The sequence below is a fragment of the Vidua chalybeata genome, chromosome 16, assembly GCF_026979565.1.
Source record: "Vidua chalybeata isolate OUT-0048 chromosome 16, bVidCha1 merged haplotype, whole genome shotgun sequence".
NCBI lineage: Eukaryota > Metazoa > Chordata > Aves > Passeriformes > Viduidae > Vidua > Vidua chalybeata.
Genome location: NC_071545.1, coordinates 4,309,943 through 4,332,148, shown reverse-complemented (window position 1 = coordinate 4,332,148; position 22,206 = coordinate 4,309,943). Strand labels below are relative to the sequence as shown.

At 39.3% G+C, this 22,206-nt stretch overlaps 1 protein-coding gene across 21 annotated transcripts in view; it reads right to left on the bottom strand.

Moving 5' to 3' along the window:
- Positions 1 to 22,206, bottom strand: part of RBFOX1 (RNA binding fox-1 homolog 1) — a 1,013,650-nt gene that overhangs the window by 118,455 nt on the left and 872,989 nt on the right. For 19 of the 21 annotated variants that reach the window (XM_053957185.1, XM_053957186.1, XM_053957196.1 and 16 more), the window contains one exon: positions 6,618 to 6,860. In XM_053957185.1, the coding sequence (XP_053813160.1) occupies positions 6,618 to 6,860 (243 nt within the window). Of the gene's footprint in view, positions 1 to 6,617; positions 6,861 to 11,030; positions 11,085 to 22,206 lie in introns of those variants that run through there. The other 2 variants (XM_053957195.1, XM_053957203.1) reach the window with 1 other exon arrangement.

Genomic DNA, 22,206 nt, shown 5'->3' with positions numbered 1-22,206 from the left:
TGAGGTGATACCTGAATGACAAAGATCAGGCACAGAGATCTCAGAAGAGCCTCAGACATGCTCCTGTGCAGCCAGCTGGCAGGGTAAGGCTGCTGTCCTCACACCACATACCCACTCACAGAATCACAAAACCCAAGTTCATTCAGCAACACAGAAAAAAGAGGGTGGTTATTTATCCTGTTCTCAGCCAAAACAACGAAATACAAACAGGCACTCCATAAACAGCATCGTAGGAAGCAGTGTCAGGTTCTGTGTATCCTGGAGGAGAATCTATTTTAGAGCTGGCACTGCCAGGCAGAGGGGCTGAAGTGAGCAGTGTGTTCCTGCTACTCCTCAGCATAAGCAAAGGAGCACACGTGGGGCACAGTTGCAAAGCTGGCACGCAGGGCTCTCAGCAAGGAAGCTTCTTAGAAGCAATAATGCCTATGATCACAAGTCATTACTGAGCCTCACGGCCCCAGCACAGCATTATGTTATCTATTTGGGATGTCAGTTTTGATCTCCTCACTATGAAGCAGGAGCTGGACTGGGTTCCTTGCTTCTGCAGCTCTGAAGCACTCAGGGTCTCGAAATAAGCTCCTTGAAATAGTTCCTTCAAGGAGCAGTTGGGACCAGATATAATAGGTAGTATAAATGAAATAGCACACCATGCTGATAGAATAGCCTGCACCAGCAGGGTATGATTTAGATGAATAAACACTGCTGTAGGATTTGTCAAAGCATTATCAGCTATCTAGGATACTGGTGGCCAACATCTAGAGACAAAAACATGGCATTGAAATAGAATAAAAATTGGGTCATTGATACCAGTTGGCAATAAAAAGTGTCCATGGGGGAATCTGACTTGCAAGACAGCCCCTTTGTGGTGAAAATTCCATTCCTTTGCAGGGGGAGCACAATGCCATCCTTTAGAGAACTAATTGGCATGGTTTTCTGCCCTGGAACTCTTCTGCTCCTTGCCAGCCACAATTAAGAGAGTAAATGAGCCACTCCTTTCCAAGCCACAGGAAACTGTTCCAGGTACCCTATGGAAACCTGTCAGGCAAGAGCAGAACATTCAGAAGCAGGGCTGAGCTCAGCAGCACTCAGCAGACCTCAGAGAAGGTCCCAGCCACTCTGCAGACACCTGGCAGGCTGGACTCCAGGCAAGCTCAGCTCGGGGCCCCCATGAACCAGCACAGCACAGAGACCTCGGGTTTGAACATTTCTGCCTCCCTGACACGCTGCTGCAAGAGCAGCTGAGGCACACCTGGATGCCAAGGGGGACACAGCACACTGTTTAATGTGGAATAGAACTGCATGAAGCAGCTAATGCAGCCCACACCCCCAGGAGATGGAGAGGTCATGAATGGAGTAGTAGGAGAGAAAGAGGAGATGAACCACGGGAGAAAAGAAAGAAACTAGGGGGAAAGAAAACCACTTATACTAATAACTGACATAAAGGACAGAGCAGGAAAAAGAGCTAGTAAAAACCAGAAATATGCTGCAGAAAACTGTAGTAATCATCTACTCACCTGCAGGCTTAGACAACACACTAAAGTACTTTAAATGCTTCCTACTCCCAGCTTTCTTACCCCAATTAATAAGCACAACACAGTAATTGGTACACTAAATTCCCCAAAATATCAGCAAACATATATACATCTCACTTCCCCAGAACAACAAAGTTCAACACAGTAAATAATTTTGTAGTCCAGAGCATCACTAAGCCTTCACAAATCCTCAGACTGGCCTCTGCAACATGACTAAAAAAGGCACAAACCTGGACAAATTAACACCAAGAAAAGAAAACATCAAACTTACAGGCCATTACATCCCAAAGAATATAAAACATCTCAAGGTAAACAGAGCAGATGGAAGAACAGACATAATACCTAATACAACAGCTATTTTCACACAGAAGTACCAGGTTCAGTTGATGCCACCAGAGTTTTGGTAGTAACCAAGCTGAAATTTAGTTCTAACAGTGAAGTTAGAGGGAAAATTCCTTATCATCTTCCCAGGCCAGAGACAACCCACCCCTCAGCACTACACATCTTCTACAGGGCTTGAAAAGCACTGCATCCCCTAATGCCATGCTGACTGCTGATGCTCAACGCTTCAGACACGTATGGCTCACTCCTGCAAGTAAACTGCCTTTTCCCTCAAGATCTCCCATCCACACACAGCTTCTCACACAACTTTTCAGCTTCTGAAACCTGGTGAAGGGTCAGTCCAAAACAGAAGGACTGCACAACCATCTCAGGTTTTATGCAAAAGTAGAATTAAGTTTAAAGCAGCACATTTTTTTACATACACACATAAACTACAGAGATACTGCAAGTTCAGCTCTTACCACACCATGACAGTTACTTCCATTAGTAGTAATACACTTAGAGCAGGAAACAGTAGAGAAACATTTACTATTACTTGCTCCCTTACACATGCCCAGCTAATGACTTTTTTATTTACACACACATCTCCTGCTGTCATCAACAGAAGTTGTGCAGGAAAGCCACAGGAAAAAACTGAGCAAGTTTTTCTCAGAATTATTTATGTACAATACAATTGCATCTGTATATGTACACAGGTAAAGGCTTATTTCATAAAATGATTAAATGTCTTACTTAAAAATACTTTAATACCTATAACTATTTAATGTAGCACTCCAAACCACTCTATAAAATCATCAGACATGTCACTTTTAGCATAACTTTGTGGCATACTTTTCATAGATCCAACCTTCCAGGAAGAAGCCATTTACTATTTTTGTTAATGCCTTAAGATATGTTTGATGCTATGCAACTCCAAAAGTCTACCAGCACTTAAATAACCCACTGCTGGTTGATTATTGATTTGCATACACTCAAATGCACTTCTTCCTTGTTTGAAGTTAACAAACATATGGATCCAAAAAGATGAAAACCAGAGATGCTAGGACTCAAGTAACTTTTAACAGTATTTTATTACCTACCAATAATTTCATATTATTTCAGCTAAGTCACCCTGTCTTTAATCATTTACTCCTCTTTGATTCTGTCCCTTTTCTCCTGTTTCTTAGCACCACAATCAGAGTTAGCAATCCTTGCACATGCAGTCTGAGCACCTCTTGTTCCAGCACTTACTCTGACAGAAGACCGTGTTACACTATTTTATCTAAATAGATTAAAACTGGTCACTGGGAAAGACACCTTCTGCAAGTACAAGAGCGTGTCCAAGAGTATGTGAAGTGCTTTTGAACATGAATTACAAGAGCATTCTGCACAAAACTGCAAGGCTGTAATAAAATCCATGATTGGAATTTTGTTCAGTTTGTGGCAAATGGGGACCCTGGCAGTGGCTCCAGCTGGGCCTGGATCACAGCCTGGGCTGCAGTTGAGGATTCAAGAGAAGTTGCACAGAACACGATTATTTTTATTATTTCTATCTTAGCTGGGGTTTAGGTGGCAGAGTGAGCTCCAGCTTCTGTGCATGATTCTTTCAGACAGGAAGAATGAACCTGGGACACTCAGAGAAAGCCTGGGATGTACCTCACCTCAGCATGGATTCAGTCCTTCAAGGAGGAGATTAAGTCACTTCTGGGAGTAATTCTAAGTTTAGACAATTGCCCTGGTTTTTTGGTTCACATTGCAAAATTTTAAGATCCATTTTTAATGGTGTATCCACCTTCACATGTACATAAATCTGTGAGTAAGAAAATTCAAAAACTGGTCTTGCCTCCAGCAGTTTGTCCTTAATCACAACAGCATTCTTTTGTAAATGATTGGCCAATCGATTATTCTTCTTTCAAATGCATGTCATAAACAACTTACTGAAAGGAAACTAATAAAACCATTGGGACCTACCAAACAAATATCACTATGTCCCCACACCAAATCCACTTAAAACTCCTCAACTGGAAATCAACTATTCTCAAAGCTAGCAGGAATTAGAAAAAAACATATTTTTTTCTCCTTTGATAATAAAGACCACATGGAGGTACAATGTTGACGCAGTGCTATTGAAGTTCTCTTTCATAATAAAAACTTAAATTATTGAACCTACAGAGTACACAGCTGGACGCTCATAATGTTACAAAGCCCATGGTAAATCTGCCTGGGATCCATCTGCATATATATATTTATAAAATCTCCACAGTTTGCCAAGAGCAATGGCTAATGCCACCCAGCATAACAGATTTTAAACCTAGGCACCTGTAATTAAATTGTGCAAGCAACATTTGTCTGTACATTTGTAAACCTGACTGGGGAACAATGTGTTAAACGCCAGTGCAGATCCATAGATGAACACACTTCTTGGAAACCTGCCTTTTCATTGCACTGCTCTTGGGGGAGAGCATCCACAGCTTTCAATATATCATTGCAATTTTGAAAAACATATCTTGTTAAAAAAACCAAACCATACTAAAACTTTCTCAAATAGACCCTAAAGTCAAAAGGAAGGAAATTTAATTCTTTATAAACAGCATGAGAGCTACTTCAAAATGTTCTGTCCATTCCTCTGTAAGAAAGGAAACCAGAATGCAAGGAAAGGATCCACAATAAAAAGAGCAAATAACTATACCATATTCCCTGAATATAACAGGTTAGTGGAATTGAAGTGTTATCCTGCAGAGAATGGAAATTCACTCCAAGGGGAAACAGAAGGGAAAAGGTGTCTGACAGGTAAAATACAAGTTGGATATTAGGAAGGCAAAAAGCAACTAAGAGCAGATAGCAAAGGACACAAAACCAAATAACAATAAAGTCTATTTGCATATCAGAAGCAGAGAATCATTGGATTTGCTAGAGCTGGGATTGAATAGAGCTCTTGAAGAAGATAAGGGCATTGCAGACAATCCAAACTATGTCTTTTCACCAGCCTCTGCTATGGAAAATGTTGGGAAAACACATCCCTGACTTCTCTGATAAAGTGAGTGACATTTCTTCAAACTGAAAAATCAAAACGGGGTGAGGAAACACAATCAATTGAAAGCAATAAATGATGAGGGATGAGCTCCTGTCCCACTCCCATCGACGGGTCTTTTACCATTGATTTCAGCTCTGTCAGTATTTTACTTCAGGATTGAACAGAAACAGTTTCAAAACATGAAAAGGCTGAGCTGGCCATCACAGTGGATTGCTCAAGTTGCAGCAGTGGTCACAAAAACCAAGCAAAATCAGAGAACATAAAAGAACAAAAAAGGTACAGTAGGAAATACTATCTTTTTAGTCAATATCCAATCTCTTCTGGAGTATATATTCAGCTTAGGATTCCTGCTCTAAACCAATGACAGTGGTATTTGACAAGAGTTAGACAACAATCAAAAATGATTATGGAAGCAAGTTTTAAAAGCTGGAAAGAACCTGGAATTTAACTTAGCAAAGAGATGGATAAGAGGAAACACAATAGAGCTGCAAAGAATACTATGAGATACCAGCAAATAGGATGCTCTTCAATTTAAACTTTCTCCCAGTACTGGAGAAAAGAGAAACTCAGGGCAATAAAAAGTTACCAAGTTAAAAATAAAAAGACCAAAACATTTTACTGCATAAACCACAAAAATGTGTAATTAATTCACAAGGATTTATCTTTCATAATAGCAAGGAATATTCTTTGGTGCCTTTCCTATTGTTTTCCTTTCTTGCACAACCCATATAAAGAAATTAGTGGCATGGCAATAAACATAAATTTGCAGAGCTCGTTTAAGAGAATGTGCTTTGTTTTCTTCTTGCCCTAATGCGTGAAACCTTTTAGGCTGGATATGAGCCAGGAAGGAAGGGGAGGTAAGCTGAGGCATGGAGAATGGCTGAGGCAAGGATGAGGACAGCCAGGAGAGATGCTTCAAGCACTGCCTGTACTGTGCTCCATCCTGCACATGCCACACCGGGGGCTGGTTGATGGCTCAGAAACCTGCCAGTTCTTGGCACTGGATATATTGGGTCCCACTCTAGAATTAAGACAGAAACACTAAACTACCAGTGTGTGAAATTTGTGACTTAAATTACAAGGCAGAGCAATCCAAGGAGTCTCTTGCATAATTCATGGCACTTCAGAACTTCACATATAAATCAAATAGACGGAAAGTCTATCATTTCTGCTCTGTTTAGCACAGATCCACACACAACTTGGGTAATGGCTGCACAAACAAGCTCTCTAGAAAATACAATATTGCAGACATGCTCTTCACAATACTAATTCACACAGTAAATTTTGTACAGGATCATTCAAGTAATACTTTTATTAAAACTACTTGTGTTGAAAACACAGAGGCCATAAAAATAATCAAATGAGTCTGGTTAGGGTATTTTGCTTGCTTTCTTTGGCCCAGCAAATGAATGCCTACAAACACTCATGTGCAATGTTTTTCCATACTGGACTTAATTAAAATTTATGCTGTGATTCATGGGCTGGCTATTAATCATTTTGTCTAACACTGTTGAAAATGAAACTCCCGGTTCTACAAAGCTCCAACAATTACTAAGAAGCTCTGAAACCAGTGAAAACACATTCTCCAGGTTCAACAGCAAACTTTGACAGACTTTCAACCTTAACACGGTGCCTGAGCCTAACGCAAATGAAGCGTGTCAAGGCAAAAGTGTTATTGATAAATACACACAAAACACAGAGCTGTAGAAAGAGCAGTAACCTTGACTTACTGTGGCTGTGCCGGAGACAGTTTGTGCATTTGTGTCAGCTGCACTCTGTTCGGAGTGTGTCTGAGCAGGAGGGTACATGTTTAACGTGTGCTCTGGAACAGTGCTTTGGCCTGTGTAGTCTGGAGCTGGATGCGGATGTGGGGCTGTGTATTCTGCAGGGATACCGTTCTGAGGTGGAGCGAACTGGGCTGAGGCATAAGGCTGTGCCATTGTGTCAGGAGGTGCTGTAGCTTCCTGATTACCCTGTGGAAATCAAAGGGAAAAAAATAATAATAATAAAAAAAGGAAGAAACGTGGCGCGAGATAAAATAAGCGAAGGTCCTGCACCTGTAAGGCAGAGAGCCATGAGAGCATCCTGGCCTGAAAAGGGCACAGCGGCTGCTTCTTGAGGAGGATATTTCTTATCTGCATTAAATGCATTTTGCTAACCCTATTAAATATTATTATAATTAGACAAACAAATCTACTGCTCGCTGGGTAATTGTAGACTAGTCTTTAGGCGGGAACGGTCAGTGAAATCTGCCTGCACTAATGATGCCTCAACTCAGACAAGGAAGAGGGACAAAGCCAGTTTATTCCAAAGGTTCCTGAGCACACTGCCAGCACAGAGCTCAGGTAAGCTCAGCCTGCAGTCTGTGATCACTCTGACCATTTACAGAACACAGTATAGACAACACAGGATTTGTGTGCGTACTGTTAACAAACACTGATACCTATGTGCAATAATGCCCTGAGATATGCAGAATACTTTGAGGTGTGCTGCATTGAGCAACTGCATGCCACAAATGCAAAATAGTAATGAGATCAAAATATTAAGTACTTGAATCTACAAGTGCATCAGTTCAAAACCTTAAATGACATAAAAGAAAAATTCTATGTCAGGAGAAATAGATTTAAGAACTTTAAAGGTTTTACATTTGAAGACAATAGTATTTCATTTCCATATCATAATTAACCTATAGCATTAATAACACTAGCCTCATGTCTTTATAGAGAGATCCATATTTCCATTTGATATAATAAAGTATAGCCAAGCCTGTTGTTTATCAATTAGAAAACTTCTGACTAAATGCTTTCCCCACACCAAAAAGCAATAATTCCAGAGGAGGAAATGTATCTTCACACTCTTCAAATTACAATCTTTCTGAACCTATATAAAAAATGTCCAAAACAAGATTTTGCCTCCGACAGAATTAGAGGCAGTTAGTGCAGGGACTATCCCAACCTCAGATAAACTAATTTACAAAATAAAATTATCCCACTAATAAGCAAGGAATGTAAAAATGCACAGTTAAAATTTAATTACCTTTCAGACTACTCCATCATTCTCCCACCAACGCATGTACAAGCACCTGCCCAAGACTATGGCAGGGATTTTATTCATATTCATCAGTCCTTGATTTCCTAATTTAAAATAGGGTGGATGAATAAAAGACATTCTTCTGCACTTTGTACTTAAGGGCATTTCCAGCCAATTTCCACTAATCCAGACATCAGCTCTCTGATCTGAACTCATCCTAAACTCAAGAGCTTTTAAGAATTCACACAGGAGTCAAGTCTTGGTACTTGACAGGTTTAAAAGAGAAAACTGAATTTTCCTTTATAAGAGGCACTCGGTGTGTCTGAAAAAAATAGAACTTTATATTAGCAATCAAACCATCAAACCCTTCCTAATTTTAATCCCATCTTTGCTGCTGGTTTAATGTATGGCCTTGAGCAAGGGCTTTCCATTGCTTCATTCAATCATCTTTAGCAGGCAACTAGTGTCATTTACTGACTTCACAGGGTTAAGCCACTAAGATTTGTCTGTATATCTACCATTTAGCAAGGTTAATGTTGCACTGAAACTGGCCCTGATAGATTTCTGTGGAGGTTAAAAACTTTTTAAAATGTATACTTTTACCCTCTAATATTAAAATGGTCAATCTCCTTTCTTATTTCTTTTACCTAATATTTTCACTATTAAAACAAATTTAAAAATCCAGATGAAGCAAAACCCAGGAATGACTGGATTACACCAGAGACATTCATTAAATGTTAAAGAAGTACTTTTAAAACTTGTGTGGGAGGCAGCCAACCTTAAATTTTTTAATCAGCTGTTTCAGGAGGGACTTGAGCAAAGGGTAAGAAGGAACAAAAGCAAATCGAGATTCTGCCTCTATAAGCATTTTCACTGTGCTGGTTTTGAAACACAGGAGCTGGTTAGTGCTGGTCCTTAAGCTGTTCCTTCCTGTCAGATGCAAAACACGGCACCAGAGCCAGCAGCTGTTCAAAAGGAGCAGCAATGGCAACAGAGGGACCACGGGGTGATGTCCAGGTGCATTTCATCTAAAGGCTTTTGTACCACCTCCAGTCCTAAACCAGATGTTGCTGAGACCCCCACTGTTTCTCATTAACCTTGACAGCAGTTCCATGAGGACCCTAATTAATATTCAAAGCATCCACACCTAGTGCTAATTACAGCTCATATTTAATTAAGAGGGTTGAACTTTTCCATTATTTTTACCAGCAACTCCGAACTTTTTAGATTTATCACTAAATAGCAAATTGCACTGGCAATTTCAGAACCTCCACAATGCTGAGATTCTTCTACCTCTTCCATTAGACTTGCTCAGCTGAGGTCTGGCTCACTTATTAATAACTGAGACCCCATTAATAAGTAAACAACAAAGGGTCAGGGATTTGTCTTTTTTTTTTTTTTTTTTTTTAACTAACTTGTACATACTCAGAGATTTATAGCCTTGCCATTGAAGAAACCAGCCCCACTATGCTTACAGCAGAAAACTGACAGAGAAGATTATCAGTGTAGCCTCTGCAGGTTCATTTAATTGTTGGAAGACAAGGGACATAAAAGAAATTAAACTTGCACATGCTACTGCAGGCTCTAAGTTTAAAATGATAGCAACAATAAATCTGAGATGTTCATCCCTTAAAGTAAGTGACTACTGAAGCCTTTCCTAACCTTTAAAATCAGTGTGAATTCATTATTCATAATTAATTCAACAGACAAGGTATTATAATGTAATATAAAAACATGTATGTTTAAACAAGTTCTTTACTATTTACTTGGCTAGTAACAGCCAAAGCCAATTGTTCAAAATACTAATTTCTGTCAAGAACAATGAAGTCAGCTATCACACATTTGTGTCTACATGTGGTTGATGGAAACCCCAGACTACACAAGAGATACACTTGAATAGATTTTGAGGAATCAAAAATTCTTTAAATAGAATCACCTAACATGTTTCTTTATTGTGCTCTTTTTAATACAGTGAACTGAAATGAATAAAAGAAATAATAAATTCTAATGCATTAAATTGAAAATATGAAATGGCCCTAAAAGCAAGAGGAAATATTGATCCTAAATTAGCCTATGAACTCAGGTATTAAGAGTAATTTCAAAGCTGTGTATGACAGCACACAGGCATGGCTTAATACCACCCAGGCAGGAGAGGCTAAGCAGAAGTTGTCCCTTCAGACTCAGTTCCAAGTATCTTTAAGATTAAATGACCCTTTCATGCTCACTTTGTGCATGGTTTTTTAAAAAAGTGGTTGTTGGCAACAGCAAGGAGAACAAAGGATGGCAGACAGTCAGGCTCTGCTAAATGTCCTGGCCCGACTCTTAATGAAAACCACATTTCAACTGAAAAATATGCCGTACGTGGCAGTGTATAAAATCAAATTTATTGCTTTTTGGTTAAATGTTGAACTCTAAAGAACCAAAAAAAAAAAAAAAAAAAAAGGATTCTGATGATGTAGGTAAGTGAAGGTTCTCCTATTTCATCCATATTACCCCATTTGAAGAAAAGCTTAGAATTTAAACTGCTCCTACTATCTCAGACAACTTTTCAGCATCTCCTGCTCTGAAAAGATTTCATAATTAAGAAATGTATAAAGTGTCAAAACATAATAAGGCAAGCATGCTATGTTTGTACACAAAGGAAGAGAGCACAGAAAACATTTCTTATGCAGTGTTCCTTTTTTATAAAACACATTTGCAGCATAAAAATGTATTCAATGAAAACCTTTCTGCTTGCCTGCATTTTGAAGTCGAACTCACAGTTTATTGTTTGTTTTGCTCTATTTTCCGTTTGGTGCATTTTGTTTCTTTGGCAAGAGATATTTCACATTTAGAGAAAGCCTCCTGTACTGTAGTTAAATGAGCCAAACTGCATCATATCCTTAGGGCACAGAAACAAAGAAGAAAAATGCAACATTTCTCTGCAAACCTGCTGGTTCTAAGGGCTCAGTTACATCTATCAAAACCATGATACCCCATAGCTTGCCCTCATTCAGATTTAAGCATCAAATCATGGCTTAGAAGTCTTGCATGCAGTGGTGCAGCTGCTTATAAGAACTGCCCTGGCTTGACTAAAAATCAAGAGTTTCAAGTGAGAATAAAAGTGAAAATACCTGCTGTACCATCGTGCTGCCTCTATTCTCCATAAACTTAGCAGCTGCTCTGCTCCCAGGCCATGCAGCATCTGCCCAAAAGGAGCATCAGTGCTGGCTGGGGGCGTGTGAGCGGTGCAGGGTGTGCAGGGGTGAGGCAGGTCGGGGTGCTGAGGGAGGGGGAGCCCATGCAGGGCTCGCTGACCTCCCTCTCGACATCTGAGGGCTCCCAAAACCTGATCCAGATGGGGCTCCTGCAGCGCCGGGCCGCGCCCCATCAATCACAGCAGGCCACTCCTCTGGCTCCTGCTACTGCTCGTGGAGTGCACCACTGAGCAGATGATTGCACAGAGAAGGAGGAAAAAAACACAGCTTGACTACATTAATAGCTGTTTAAAAAACATTGGAAATGCTACTGTGGAAGTTGCCGGAAGCTGAAGGGTTTTGTTTTAAAATTAACGCGGCTGTATTCAGAGACCCAAAACACCCCGACCTTCCAGGGCTCTGGCTTTGTGATAGCTATGATGTCCAGCTACACATGTGCATTTCTATGGGATTAATTCCTCCTCCATGTGGCAGAGTTAATACCAATAAGGTTCTGATTTTAACATTGCTGAATGCCACAAGGCAACACCATCGATACTGAGCTAGCCTGGTTTAGATTAAATGTATTTTATCCTTCCATTCAAATGAAATATTGTTTCCTTTTTTGTTTCATTTCATGACATCCCTCTCGCTTAGCAGGGGAAGTATTTCTGAAGTGCTACCAAGGTTTAGTTCTGTGAGAGACTTTAAGCAACCTAATGCTTCACTGTTAAAGGAACTTTCCTAAATGCTCCAGAGATAGCTTCAAAATGATTGAACTTCTATCAAAAGAAATAAAGAAAAGAAAAATTAAAAAAAAAAAAAAAAAAAAAAAAAAAAAAAAAAAGATTCACCTCCAAAGAATACACATTTATTGCCACTCTGCTGCAGACTGCCTACAGACATCAGGGTTCAGAAGCAGGGCAGACATGTTACACTGGAATTATTCTAAAAAACCTTCCAATTCAAAGGGGTGGGCAGAGCAACAAACAGTCATCAATTCATCATTAAACTTATATCCACCTGAAATATATTGTAATTCTTTAAAGTGACAGTGTAATTCTTCCAGGTTTGTTCCTGGCACTCCCCAATTAATGATAATAAAAGCAGCCACTTCAGATTTTTCAGAAGGAATCAGACACCCAACCACACTGAACTGATAATCACAACTGACTGACTGCAAGCTCTCTCTGTTGTAGCTTAATTATCTGACCAGGCCACTTGACTCGCATCATTTGCTTCTGCAATCACACAAAATGAATGCTCCAGCCACCTCTCTTTTTTGGAAGGTTCAGGCCAAAGCCAAATTCAGCTTTCAAAAGAAAGATAATGCAGAATAACTTTTTTCAGAGAGCATAGAGGGGAAAGATAACAATAAGTAAGCAAAAGATAATTTCTTTGCTACCTTAGCAGGAAAATACCATTTCATTTCTCCCATTGCAGAGGAACATTTACTTTTGGTCTTTTTACATATAAAATACTGTATTCCAATAAAAGTCTGTGCTCTTGGTACTGCTGCATGTGTGTTTAATAATGACATGTTCACTCTGAGTGAGTGCCTGAGCTATGGAAAAGAATTTCAGCAACTGAAACCTCCCGACAGCCTGCAAAGGACATTTACTTACATTTCACTGAAAGCAGCAAACCACTTGCCAAAACTTAGCCTGAATTCACATAATACTATGGACACACCAGTACACAAGGAGAAAGCCTTCCCTCCAACACCTTCACTCCTTCCAGCTGCTGGAACTTTTGATTGCCTTTATGATGCAGTCATTTATTACCAGAGCTCTCCTTATCCTACATGGCAAATCTTTATCCTGTTATTTCCAATGGTCCAAGTGGACGTGACTCTGCCACACTGGTTTGTTTTGCTTCCACATTAACACCTAAATCTTTCTTTTTAAGTTTTCTGCCTCTCCCTTTCTCAACTCTGACTCTTAAGGTGTTCCCAACTGCAGCTCAACCTTGTATTCCATCAACCAATATTTCCATTGGATGAAAACAACTCTCCAAAATGGCCTTAAGAGTCATACAGCAAGACACTCTGAAGAAACTGGGTACATCTACAATGAGAATTGATTCTTACAACTTCCTAAAAAAAAGTGTAAATTATAAAAGGGTCTTGTCATTATTCACAAGTCAGTAGAGGAAACTCCACCTCATTTGTGTTACACCTTTATTAGAGCATACTGAGGATGATGCAGCAGCCTTGTACCCAAAGAGAAGGGAAAGAGGGCAAAAAAAAAAAAAAGGGTTAGATTGTTAATATAAAAGGTGCATGAAAAGCCATCTGGATTACAGGATTTTAAAGGGGGCAGCAGTCAACCTTTAAAAATTTAACTCAGCCTGATTTCCAGCCCTTGGGCATCAAGACCAAGTCCAAAACTGTTGAACTGATCTTCACAAAAGACATATGTGAAGTGTCAGAATGCAAATTCCCACAGGCCAGCAAACAGGGAGCAGTTATGGGGCTCTGCAGAAGCTAAAGGAGTGGGTGGACAAGAACCTGGCCAAGTCCTGCTCCTGGGACAGGATAATCCCTCTCACTGGCCCAGGCCCTGACTGCCTGGCCAGAGAGCAGCTCTGCAGCAAAGGATGAGTCCTGGTGAGCAGAGCTGGGTACAAAGCACTGCTCTGCCTTCCAGGCAGCAAATGTGAACTGCTCTGCAGGCTGCATTAGCAAAGGGTGGTCAGTGAGGTGAGGAAAGGGATCATTCCTCCCTGCACAGCACTTGGGAGAGCATCTGGAACACCAGTCTGGGGAGCCTCAGGACAGGAGATAAGTTTGGGAGTTCAGTTGCCAGGGCCGCTGCAGGGCTGGAGCACATGACAGAGGCTGAGGCAGCTGGTTCAGCATCGCCCGCAGAAGGGAGGGCTCAGACAACTAAATTGCATCTTCTTCCACTTAACCAAAGGTTACAGGGACAGAACCCGCAGGTACAGAGTGACAGAACAAGGAGCAACAGCTAAAAGTTGCCGAAAGGTAAATTCTGGTTAACTCCAAAGAATAAGATGATGAAAATGAGGGAAGTTAAGCACAGGAAAATGCTTCTCAGAGAGGTTATGGCATCCTGGAGACTTTCAAACCTGAGCTCTAAAAGCCCCTGAGCAACCTAATCTGTGTAGTTACCCCTGATTTAAAAGGGATATTGGGATTAGATGGCTTCTGAAGTTCCCTTTCAATCTGAATCATTCTGTGATTCCATTTGGTTTCAACAGTAGCAGAAAAGCTTCAAAATGGATTTTATACTTTTATCCTATTTGATGACTTTCTTCATAAAGGATTTACTGAGAAGGAATAGACTAGTTACAACTTCTAGCCTATTTCTGTCCTCAAGAAACAATGTTTCAGTTCTTTGAGATGTATTTGCAATGTTTCCTTAGGAAAAATATGTTTTCATTTGTTTAATCCACAGCCAGAGCAGTATGGAACTGGCAATTCTCATAGTGCAGACAAGACAAGCTTCACAAGTGATTTAATTTAATGCTGTGAACTATGACACATTTTCATTTTCTGCCAAACATTACCATTCTCAGCATATGTAGAGGAACACTGCCTTATATCTCCACAGAAAGGAGTAGTTTTCTCTACCTTCTGCATGACCTCTGAAACAGTAACTACAGCCATATAAGTTTTCTAATTTTATCTGCATTTTTTCTTCTGAAATAAAATTTATTTAAAAGATTAATTTCTTGAAAACCACTGCCACCTTTTAAAGCTGGATCGTAACAAAACTAGTACATCCATTTTCTTATTTTTCTAATCAAGTGATTTAAAAAAAACCATTTTTTAATTATTTTTTTCTTTACTGCAACACTGAAGATATGGGACATACTAACCCAGGTGACAAACCATGCTTATGCAGCAAGACTGTATCTAGTGCAGACACAACCCTGCATTCTGCTTTGTAACCTGTTCTTCTGGATTCCACTGAGACAGTTCCTGCCTTGTAACCCATGAACAGGCATAAGTATTTCCAGAATTTAAGCCAAAAAACTTCTCTAGATGACACCTTAGTGGTAAAGGATTGAACTCAGCAAATGTTTGGAGTCTGAGAGAAAACTGAGCACACTCAAATCCAAAAACAGTTGCAGGTAAATGGTTTTCAACAGATCATTTCTAGAAATCTGGTAAGTTCTTATAACATAGCTGAAATTATGCATTCCAGATTTGTTGTAAGTAGAATTCAAAACCTCAGTTGCAGTTTACTCCAAAAACCTGACTTTTCAAGAGATTGGGACTGGAGGCAGCTGGTTCTTAAAAGTCCTAAATGGAGCAATTGAGTCTAATTGATATTAATAGGTTAATTAATATCACCAGGTTATTCCCAATTTAGAGATGCCACCTCATCCAGAGTTTCATTTGGCTTTGCAGTGGACACACCACAGAATAGAGCCAAGTATTTACCTGATCTGTCAGGCACAGAAGATGGTGAACCTACAGCCACACGCTGAAAAAACATTCTTGAGAGCCATTCTTGAGAGAGAAATGGGATCAGTGTTTCGCCACCTAATTAGTGATCAGATGGTGATAGGTAAACTAAATACCGGGCAGGATGAGTGAAGAGTGCCACAGGGATTGCACACAGAGAACAAGAACACAGGACCGGAGACCTTTGCAGACCTTTATGTGCTTCACAAAGGCACCGGTGAAGTGGCTGCACCAGAGTGAGCAGAGCCACCTCCCAAGCCCAAGGGCAGCAGCACTCAGTGGAGTTGGAACTGCCAATGTCACCTCTCTAAACTGGAGACTTTAAGTGACCTCTTTTAACTGGGGGCACAATCTTTCACTGCTGAGCTCTGATGGAGCCTCAGAAAAGAAAGGGGACATTTCTCCTCATAATCCCTCACAGTGAACCATTTCCTAGGGCAGCACCACAACAGCCACATTCATCCATCGTGTGTTATACAGGTCCGAGCCTCAGTACCACAAATGGGAGATCATTATTTGACTCACCTGAAATAAAACACGGAACACAGTCAGCCAGTGAGGGAAATGAGAATGCAATGCCATAATCTGCCTTAAGCAGCAAAGCTGACAGATCATCCCTGCTCAGCTATTTGGATACGGGGCGGTTTTGAAAGCCAGAATGAGCTGGGTTAAATGACAACAATTCCTGCAAAACTGTGCCAAATGATCAAATGCAAGCTGGTTCGTTTTGCTTTACTTTGCTTAAACCAGGTAAATTTAAGAGTTTCATTTATGTGGTAAGCTCCATAAAGACAATGACATGACTGACTTTGGGAATTTGGAGGAAGACCAGGAAAGTCAGCAGTAGAGTTATAAAACCAGGCTTCAGAAAAAGAGACTTCAGCATATCCAGGGAAATGTTACGACTCCCTAAGGTTTACCCAGGAGAGAAAACAGTCCAAGGTAGCTGCCTGATTGAGATGTCGATTAAAGAGAACTTCAGCATGCAAGAACAAACCATTCATTAGGAAAGAAGTTACTTAGCAGGCTTACATGGCTATGAAGAAGGTTAATGAAGACAGACACAAAATGTGAGCTTACAAGTGATGGAGTCAAGGCTTGGCAACAAAAGAGAACCACAGAAGTATTGCTCATGTACTTGAGGACAAAAATGGGAAGGTTTTTTAGTCCAGCCTATCTACAAGTAAGACATTCTTAATTCAAAGGCATTAAGGGTGACAAGAAAGGCTCTTTCAAGGAAAAGAAAAAATCCAGACATGAAGTATTTAACATCACTTTCAAAGAATATCTGTTTCCAGTCTCTGTTTAACTTTAAGATTTCCACCATTTTGTTATTTACAATGGAACATAGATGACCTGAGCTGCAATGACCAGCTACCACAGCAATGCCATCTTGTTTAATGCCAGTTAAAGCAGCACTCATTTTTTTGGCACTGAAATTAAATGATGGAACATGATCGCTGATGTTATTTACTCCTAAGATTAAAATGACAATCAAAATATCATTGGGCACAAGGAACAGACAGCTTGGCTTCCTGCCTCAGCCACACTTTGCTATGCTTGTTTATCACCAAGATCATTTGCATACTTCAGTGGATGTTTATGTTAAGATGCTGTTGTAGCATTACCAAGGAACTGTTTATCCAACAATGTTTGTCATCAGCAACCTAAGCCACAGTACTGAAGGAAGGTAAAGACCTTCTCAACGAGGAGACAAAAACGTACTAAGATGTGTTTATGCAAAGCAAAATATATTTCTAAGCAGTGCTGAATGTCACAACTGCCTAAAACAAAAATCTATTAATAGTGTGCTACAAGGAATCTCCAGTTATGAAGAAAATGAACTAAATCCTTTAATGGTTCCTTTAGCAAAGCAAAGAATTTCACTGACTATACTGACTGGCAAGTTCTATGTTAAATCTCTAAAAAGCTTCTGCTACTATGAAAGGAATAGCCAGTTTTGTCCCTGTACCTTCATTTCCACAGTCCCCCAGAACAGGGACTAAAACTGGTCTCAAATCTATATGGCCTCTCCTAGCACATCTCCTTTGGAGATTTATTTTACTACTGGACCTTCTTCACAAGACTGAACATACTCATATGACAGTAAATCTTCCTGCAAAGCTGGTCTCTGCCTGTGCTACAGGTGCTTAACCTTGGTCAGCTTAAAAAAACATTGTTTGGAGCAATACATTATTTTAAAATAGCATATATCGTGGGACTGGATGAAAATTACCTTTCCTGGTTTACATATTTTATTTCCTAAGGAAGGGGTGGTGAAAGAAGAGGCATTTCCAAAACTGTAGCAGCACTGAGAAAAGCTCTGGCATGTCAAGCAGAAGCATATGGCTAATCTACAGCAACCACATCCAACAGCGTTTGTGTTTGCACAGTGCAGGGGCCTGGACAGCAGCCACAGTATCCAGGCTCCAGAATTAGTGAAAATACACACACCACTTCTGGGAGAGAAAAGTTATAGCCTGGAAACTGTTTATAATCAATGTGAACTGGCTGGCTTTTATAGTAGAACATTAGATTAAATAAGATAGCAAAAATATTGAAGCAGTTCTGCGTTTGCTGAGTGGGCACCCAGTGAGATGGAGAACACAGCAAATGCGTTTGCATTTTGGCTGCAGAAGAAATTCTGATTAGATGCTGCTACACAGGAATTGATAGTGAGTAGGTATTCAATCGGAAAAGTGGTTTTCTTTCAAATATTACAATCACATGGTACAGTACATCACTTGTGTCAAGTTAAATTTAATCACATCTGTGTACTTCAAGAAAAAAGTTGAATACCTGCTCATATATCCATGCCAAGAGGGATTATATGAGACTTTATGAAGCCTTTTCCTTTTATTTAATATTCTGATAGCTGTATAGAACAATTTTGCTATGTCTTATACCCTCAAACTGATCTATTCCATTGTCATGCACAGCATGCACAGCAAATATGCCTGAACTCATGGTGACAGTGTCGTGTGTCCTGCCAGTTACTGACATTCTCTCATGTAACAGCAAAGGCATTTTCCTTGGAACAGCAATTAGTTCTAATTTTAAGTGTTGCTAATTTTCATGAGAGTAAAGTAGTATCATCATCTGCTTTTAAATGTGTTGAGACCACATTTAAAAAGAAACAATAACCTATGTGCTCACTAATGCTTGCTGATTTTCATCACATTTAGAATCAGGGATGTGAAGGGCTGTGTTCTGGAAAAGGTGTCTGAGCAATGCAATACTGGATAGGTTTTTACTGAAATGCACTTTTTCTACATGTGTTTAATGGCTTATCTGAACAACAAGCAAAAATCATCACTATATAATCCATTAGAAATAAACCAGTTTTCAGCTGCCAGAGACTAACTACAACAAAAACTCTGAAACATGAATTGAATTCTGGGAAAGCAATCAAAACTGTTAAGTGACACATATGACAGTCATGCACTTAGGCAGACTCAGTCCACCTCAGAATACATGAAGACTAGATGGATAAAATTCAGGATCCAAAATAGGGACCTAAAAGGCACAACCCACCTCTACAAATTCACCAGATCTATTTTGCCAAGCCTTTTTGTGAATTCTCCTCTCTTCTCATTCAGATCCTGATTCGCTTTTCCCAATATTTTAAACCTCCCTTTGTCCCCCCTTCCCTCTTCTTCATGTTGTCCTTCTTTACTACTTCCTCTTTCTACACCTGCCCACACCAATCTGATTCTCCCCTTTAATATTTACTGCAGCAATTGAGAGTACAGTAGCTACAAAATGCTATCAGATTGACATGGGAACACATTAATTCTGCCTAAGTTACTGAATGAAAGCAAGGGATGACCTCCACATGTATCTTAAATTTGATGCAAAATATCTCATGTAATTGGGAGCTATTCTGAACAGAATCAGGCTACAGGACTGGTATATTTAAAGTACTTTTTAATCTGCTCTCATTTATTCCAGATACCATTGCAGCCAATTGACCCAGGATTTGAAGGGTGAAAATATATTTTGGAACTTGACACAGCCTTGGAAATATCCATTTGTTGGTCTTGATGAAAGGGTAAGTATAATAACTTACACTTATGTAGTATATCTATAAATACATATATGTATTGTGGAAATAACCACAAAGTTCACTGCTCCTTGGTTGACTTCATGTATTAACAAAAACGTTCCACGTTTAAAATAGATTCCTAAGTTCTACAGCTATTAATATGTCCCCTGCCAACAGTTCTAAAGAATAGTAGGGGAAAAAAAAGAAAAATAAAAAATCAAATCAGCTAGTTTCAGTTAATAAAAGGTCAAAATGGAAATTTAAATCCTCCAGTAAAGAGGTTTGCAGTGACTAACAACATCAATTAAGAAAAGCAACGCACACTAAATTAAATTTTAATGTCACACACACATATATGTGTTCATGGTATCAAACTAAGAACCAAATGGAGACTTATGAAGCATAGTGAATTGATCTGAACATGTTGTTTGTTAATAAGGATTAGGAAATAAAATTTTCAAATTATTGTTTTAACTTCATTTTAGTAACACAGATTGAACACCAGTTAAACAACCTGAATTCAAGGCCTCTCACATGCTTCAGAAGCAAACAAATTATGATATAAAATATTTCCAATTAAACAGAGACTATGACATCAAACAATTCAAGTAGTGCACATTGCAAATGCCTCTATTGCTCTATGCAGAAAAGTGAGAGCAAGGGTGAAGCTACCCTGATTTTAATCCCATTTTCTCCCTTTCTTGGTTTTTGACAATTTAAACTATTTTTGTTTCTATTTCTTACAAACATAAACCAGAAATTTAAGAGCATAGTTTGCTGCTAGAATTCTCTTGTTAACATCTTAAATCCTGTGAATCTGAGAGAGAAACTGCACCTTTGCAGTTAAAATAACAGTTAATAAATAAACAAATTATCAAGCTACTACACACCCTGAGCCACAGAGCCCAGCTGAATGGGGGTTCCCATTGCCTTAGGTGAAAAGAGTTTTAATAGAATTACACAAAACAAAAAGGCAAATGATTTAAAACTAAAAGCAAAGAACTCAAGAGTCTGTGCAGAAGCTCAGAGGAATTACGTTTTCCCTTCAGCAATGCAAATTTCTGATGCCAACAAACTGCACAACAACAGTGTAACTTGCAGGTCTGCAAGTTTTTAAAATAATCTCTCGTTATTTTGTTTTGGGGTTTTTTGGGGGTTTTTTTTGTTTTTTTTTTGTTTTTTTTTTTTTAAGAAAAATTTCAGGCAAGTTTTATTGAAAAATTACTCATGGTTCATTCCCAAATAGCACTGAGTTTTGAAATACAAATTACTTAAGTATTAGACAGGAATAATTAATCCACCCTAACAAAACCTTCTACAACTGTATTTGCCAGATATGCACCATTAGTCAGGTCTATGCTAACTGCAACCTCAAAAAAAACCCTCATGGAATTTAGATGAAAACTAGCTTTTATATATGCTTTCAGGAGAAAAAAAAAAAAAGAAAAAATATCTGCCATAAATATAAAAATAATCAGAAATGGGTGAAGATACTTAGAAGTGTGTGTATTACCATTTTGCATTTCTAGTCATTTCAATCCAGCTAACATGGTCAACTCAATTCAGAACAGATCTCTGAAAACCAGTAATAGAATAGATACTAATATTCATCAATAATTATCTAGAACTAATCTCTTTTTTTCATGTATGAAACTTCCACTTCCCAGAACACTTTATTATGCAGGACCACCTCTGACAACCAAACTGCCTCTCTAAAGCAAGTACAATTTTCTCAGTGACCGTGGAAGAAAAGAGGAATTTTAGATGTTTTCAAGAAAGTAACCAGACCGAGCAGACACGGAGAGCTGGGTTTCAAACAAGGAAATCCTTTCCCTTGAACGACCTCACCAGGATTAGAAATGCAGTAGAATCCAAACTTTTACATTCAAATAGAACCCCAGATTTTTGCACGCTGCTGTAAATGGCAAAGCACTGAAGCTATTTGGCAGCAATAGGGAGATTTGCACAGACTGCACAAGGTGCATTTCACTTTTAAGAGATAAGTATGGCCCATGAAGACACTCTGCTGAAAGTATTCTTCATTTCACGTATCAGTGCTTTTGCTTTGCAGAAATTGTTCCATCTTTTTAACTCTAAGCCCCTGATCTGAGCAAGAACAGTGCAGCAGAAGCACAGTTATGATGCAGCAAGACTAATCTATTTCCTGAGACACTGTTAGATCAGATTTTGGGATGTGGACAGTTTTTATGAATATACTTCCCCTTGCAGTCAGATGATCATCAAGGAAACGACAATGCCTAACACGTCACCCTCTGCAAGGTCAGAGGACATTTGGAAGCTCCTTACATGTATCTGCACAATCAGCTGGTTTGGCTTTTTGGTCCCTAAAAATTGTTCAGTGTATGCAATCCAGTTCTCCACTGAAATAGAAAAATTCTGGTAACATAATGTATTTATTCTGTCTCAACCAGGAGACTGTGAGCATCCAGCTGGAGCTTCTTGAAGTTCCACAGTCATTCCTGCAATGATCTGTGTGGGCACTCCCTCCATTTAACAGCAGACTTATGGAAAACAAGGTAAGGACAATATACAATAATATCCCTTGACTAGTAATAAGGAAAATATGCAATAACTACTCTGTTTGCAAGAACCATTCGTTTTGACAATTTATG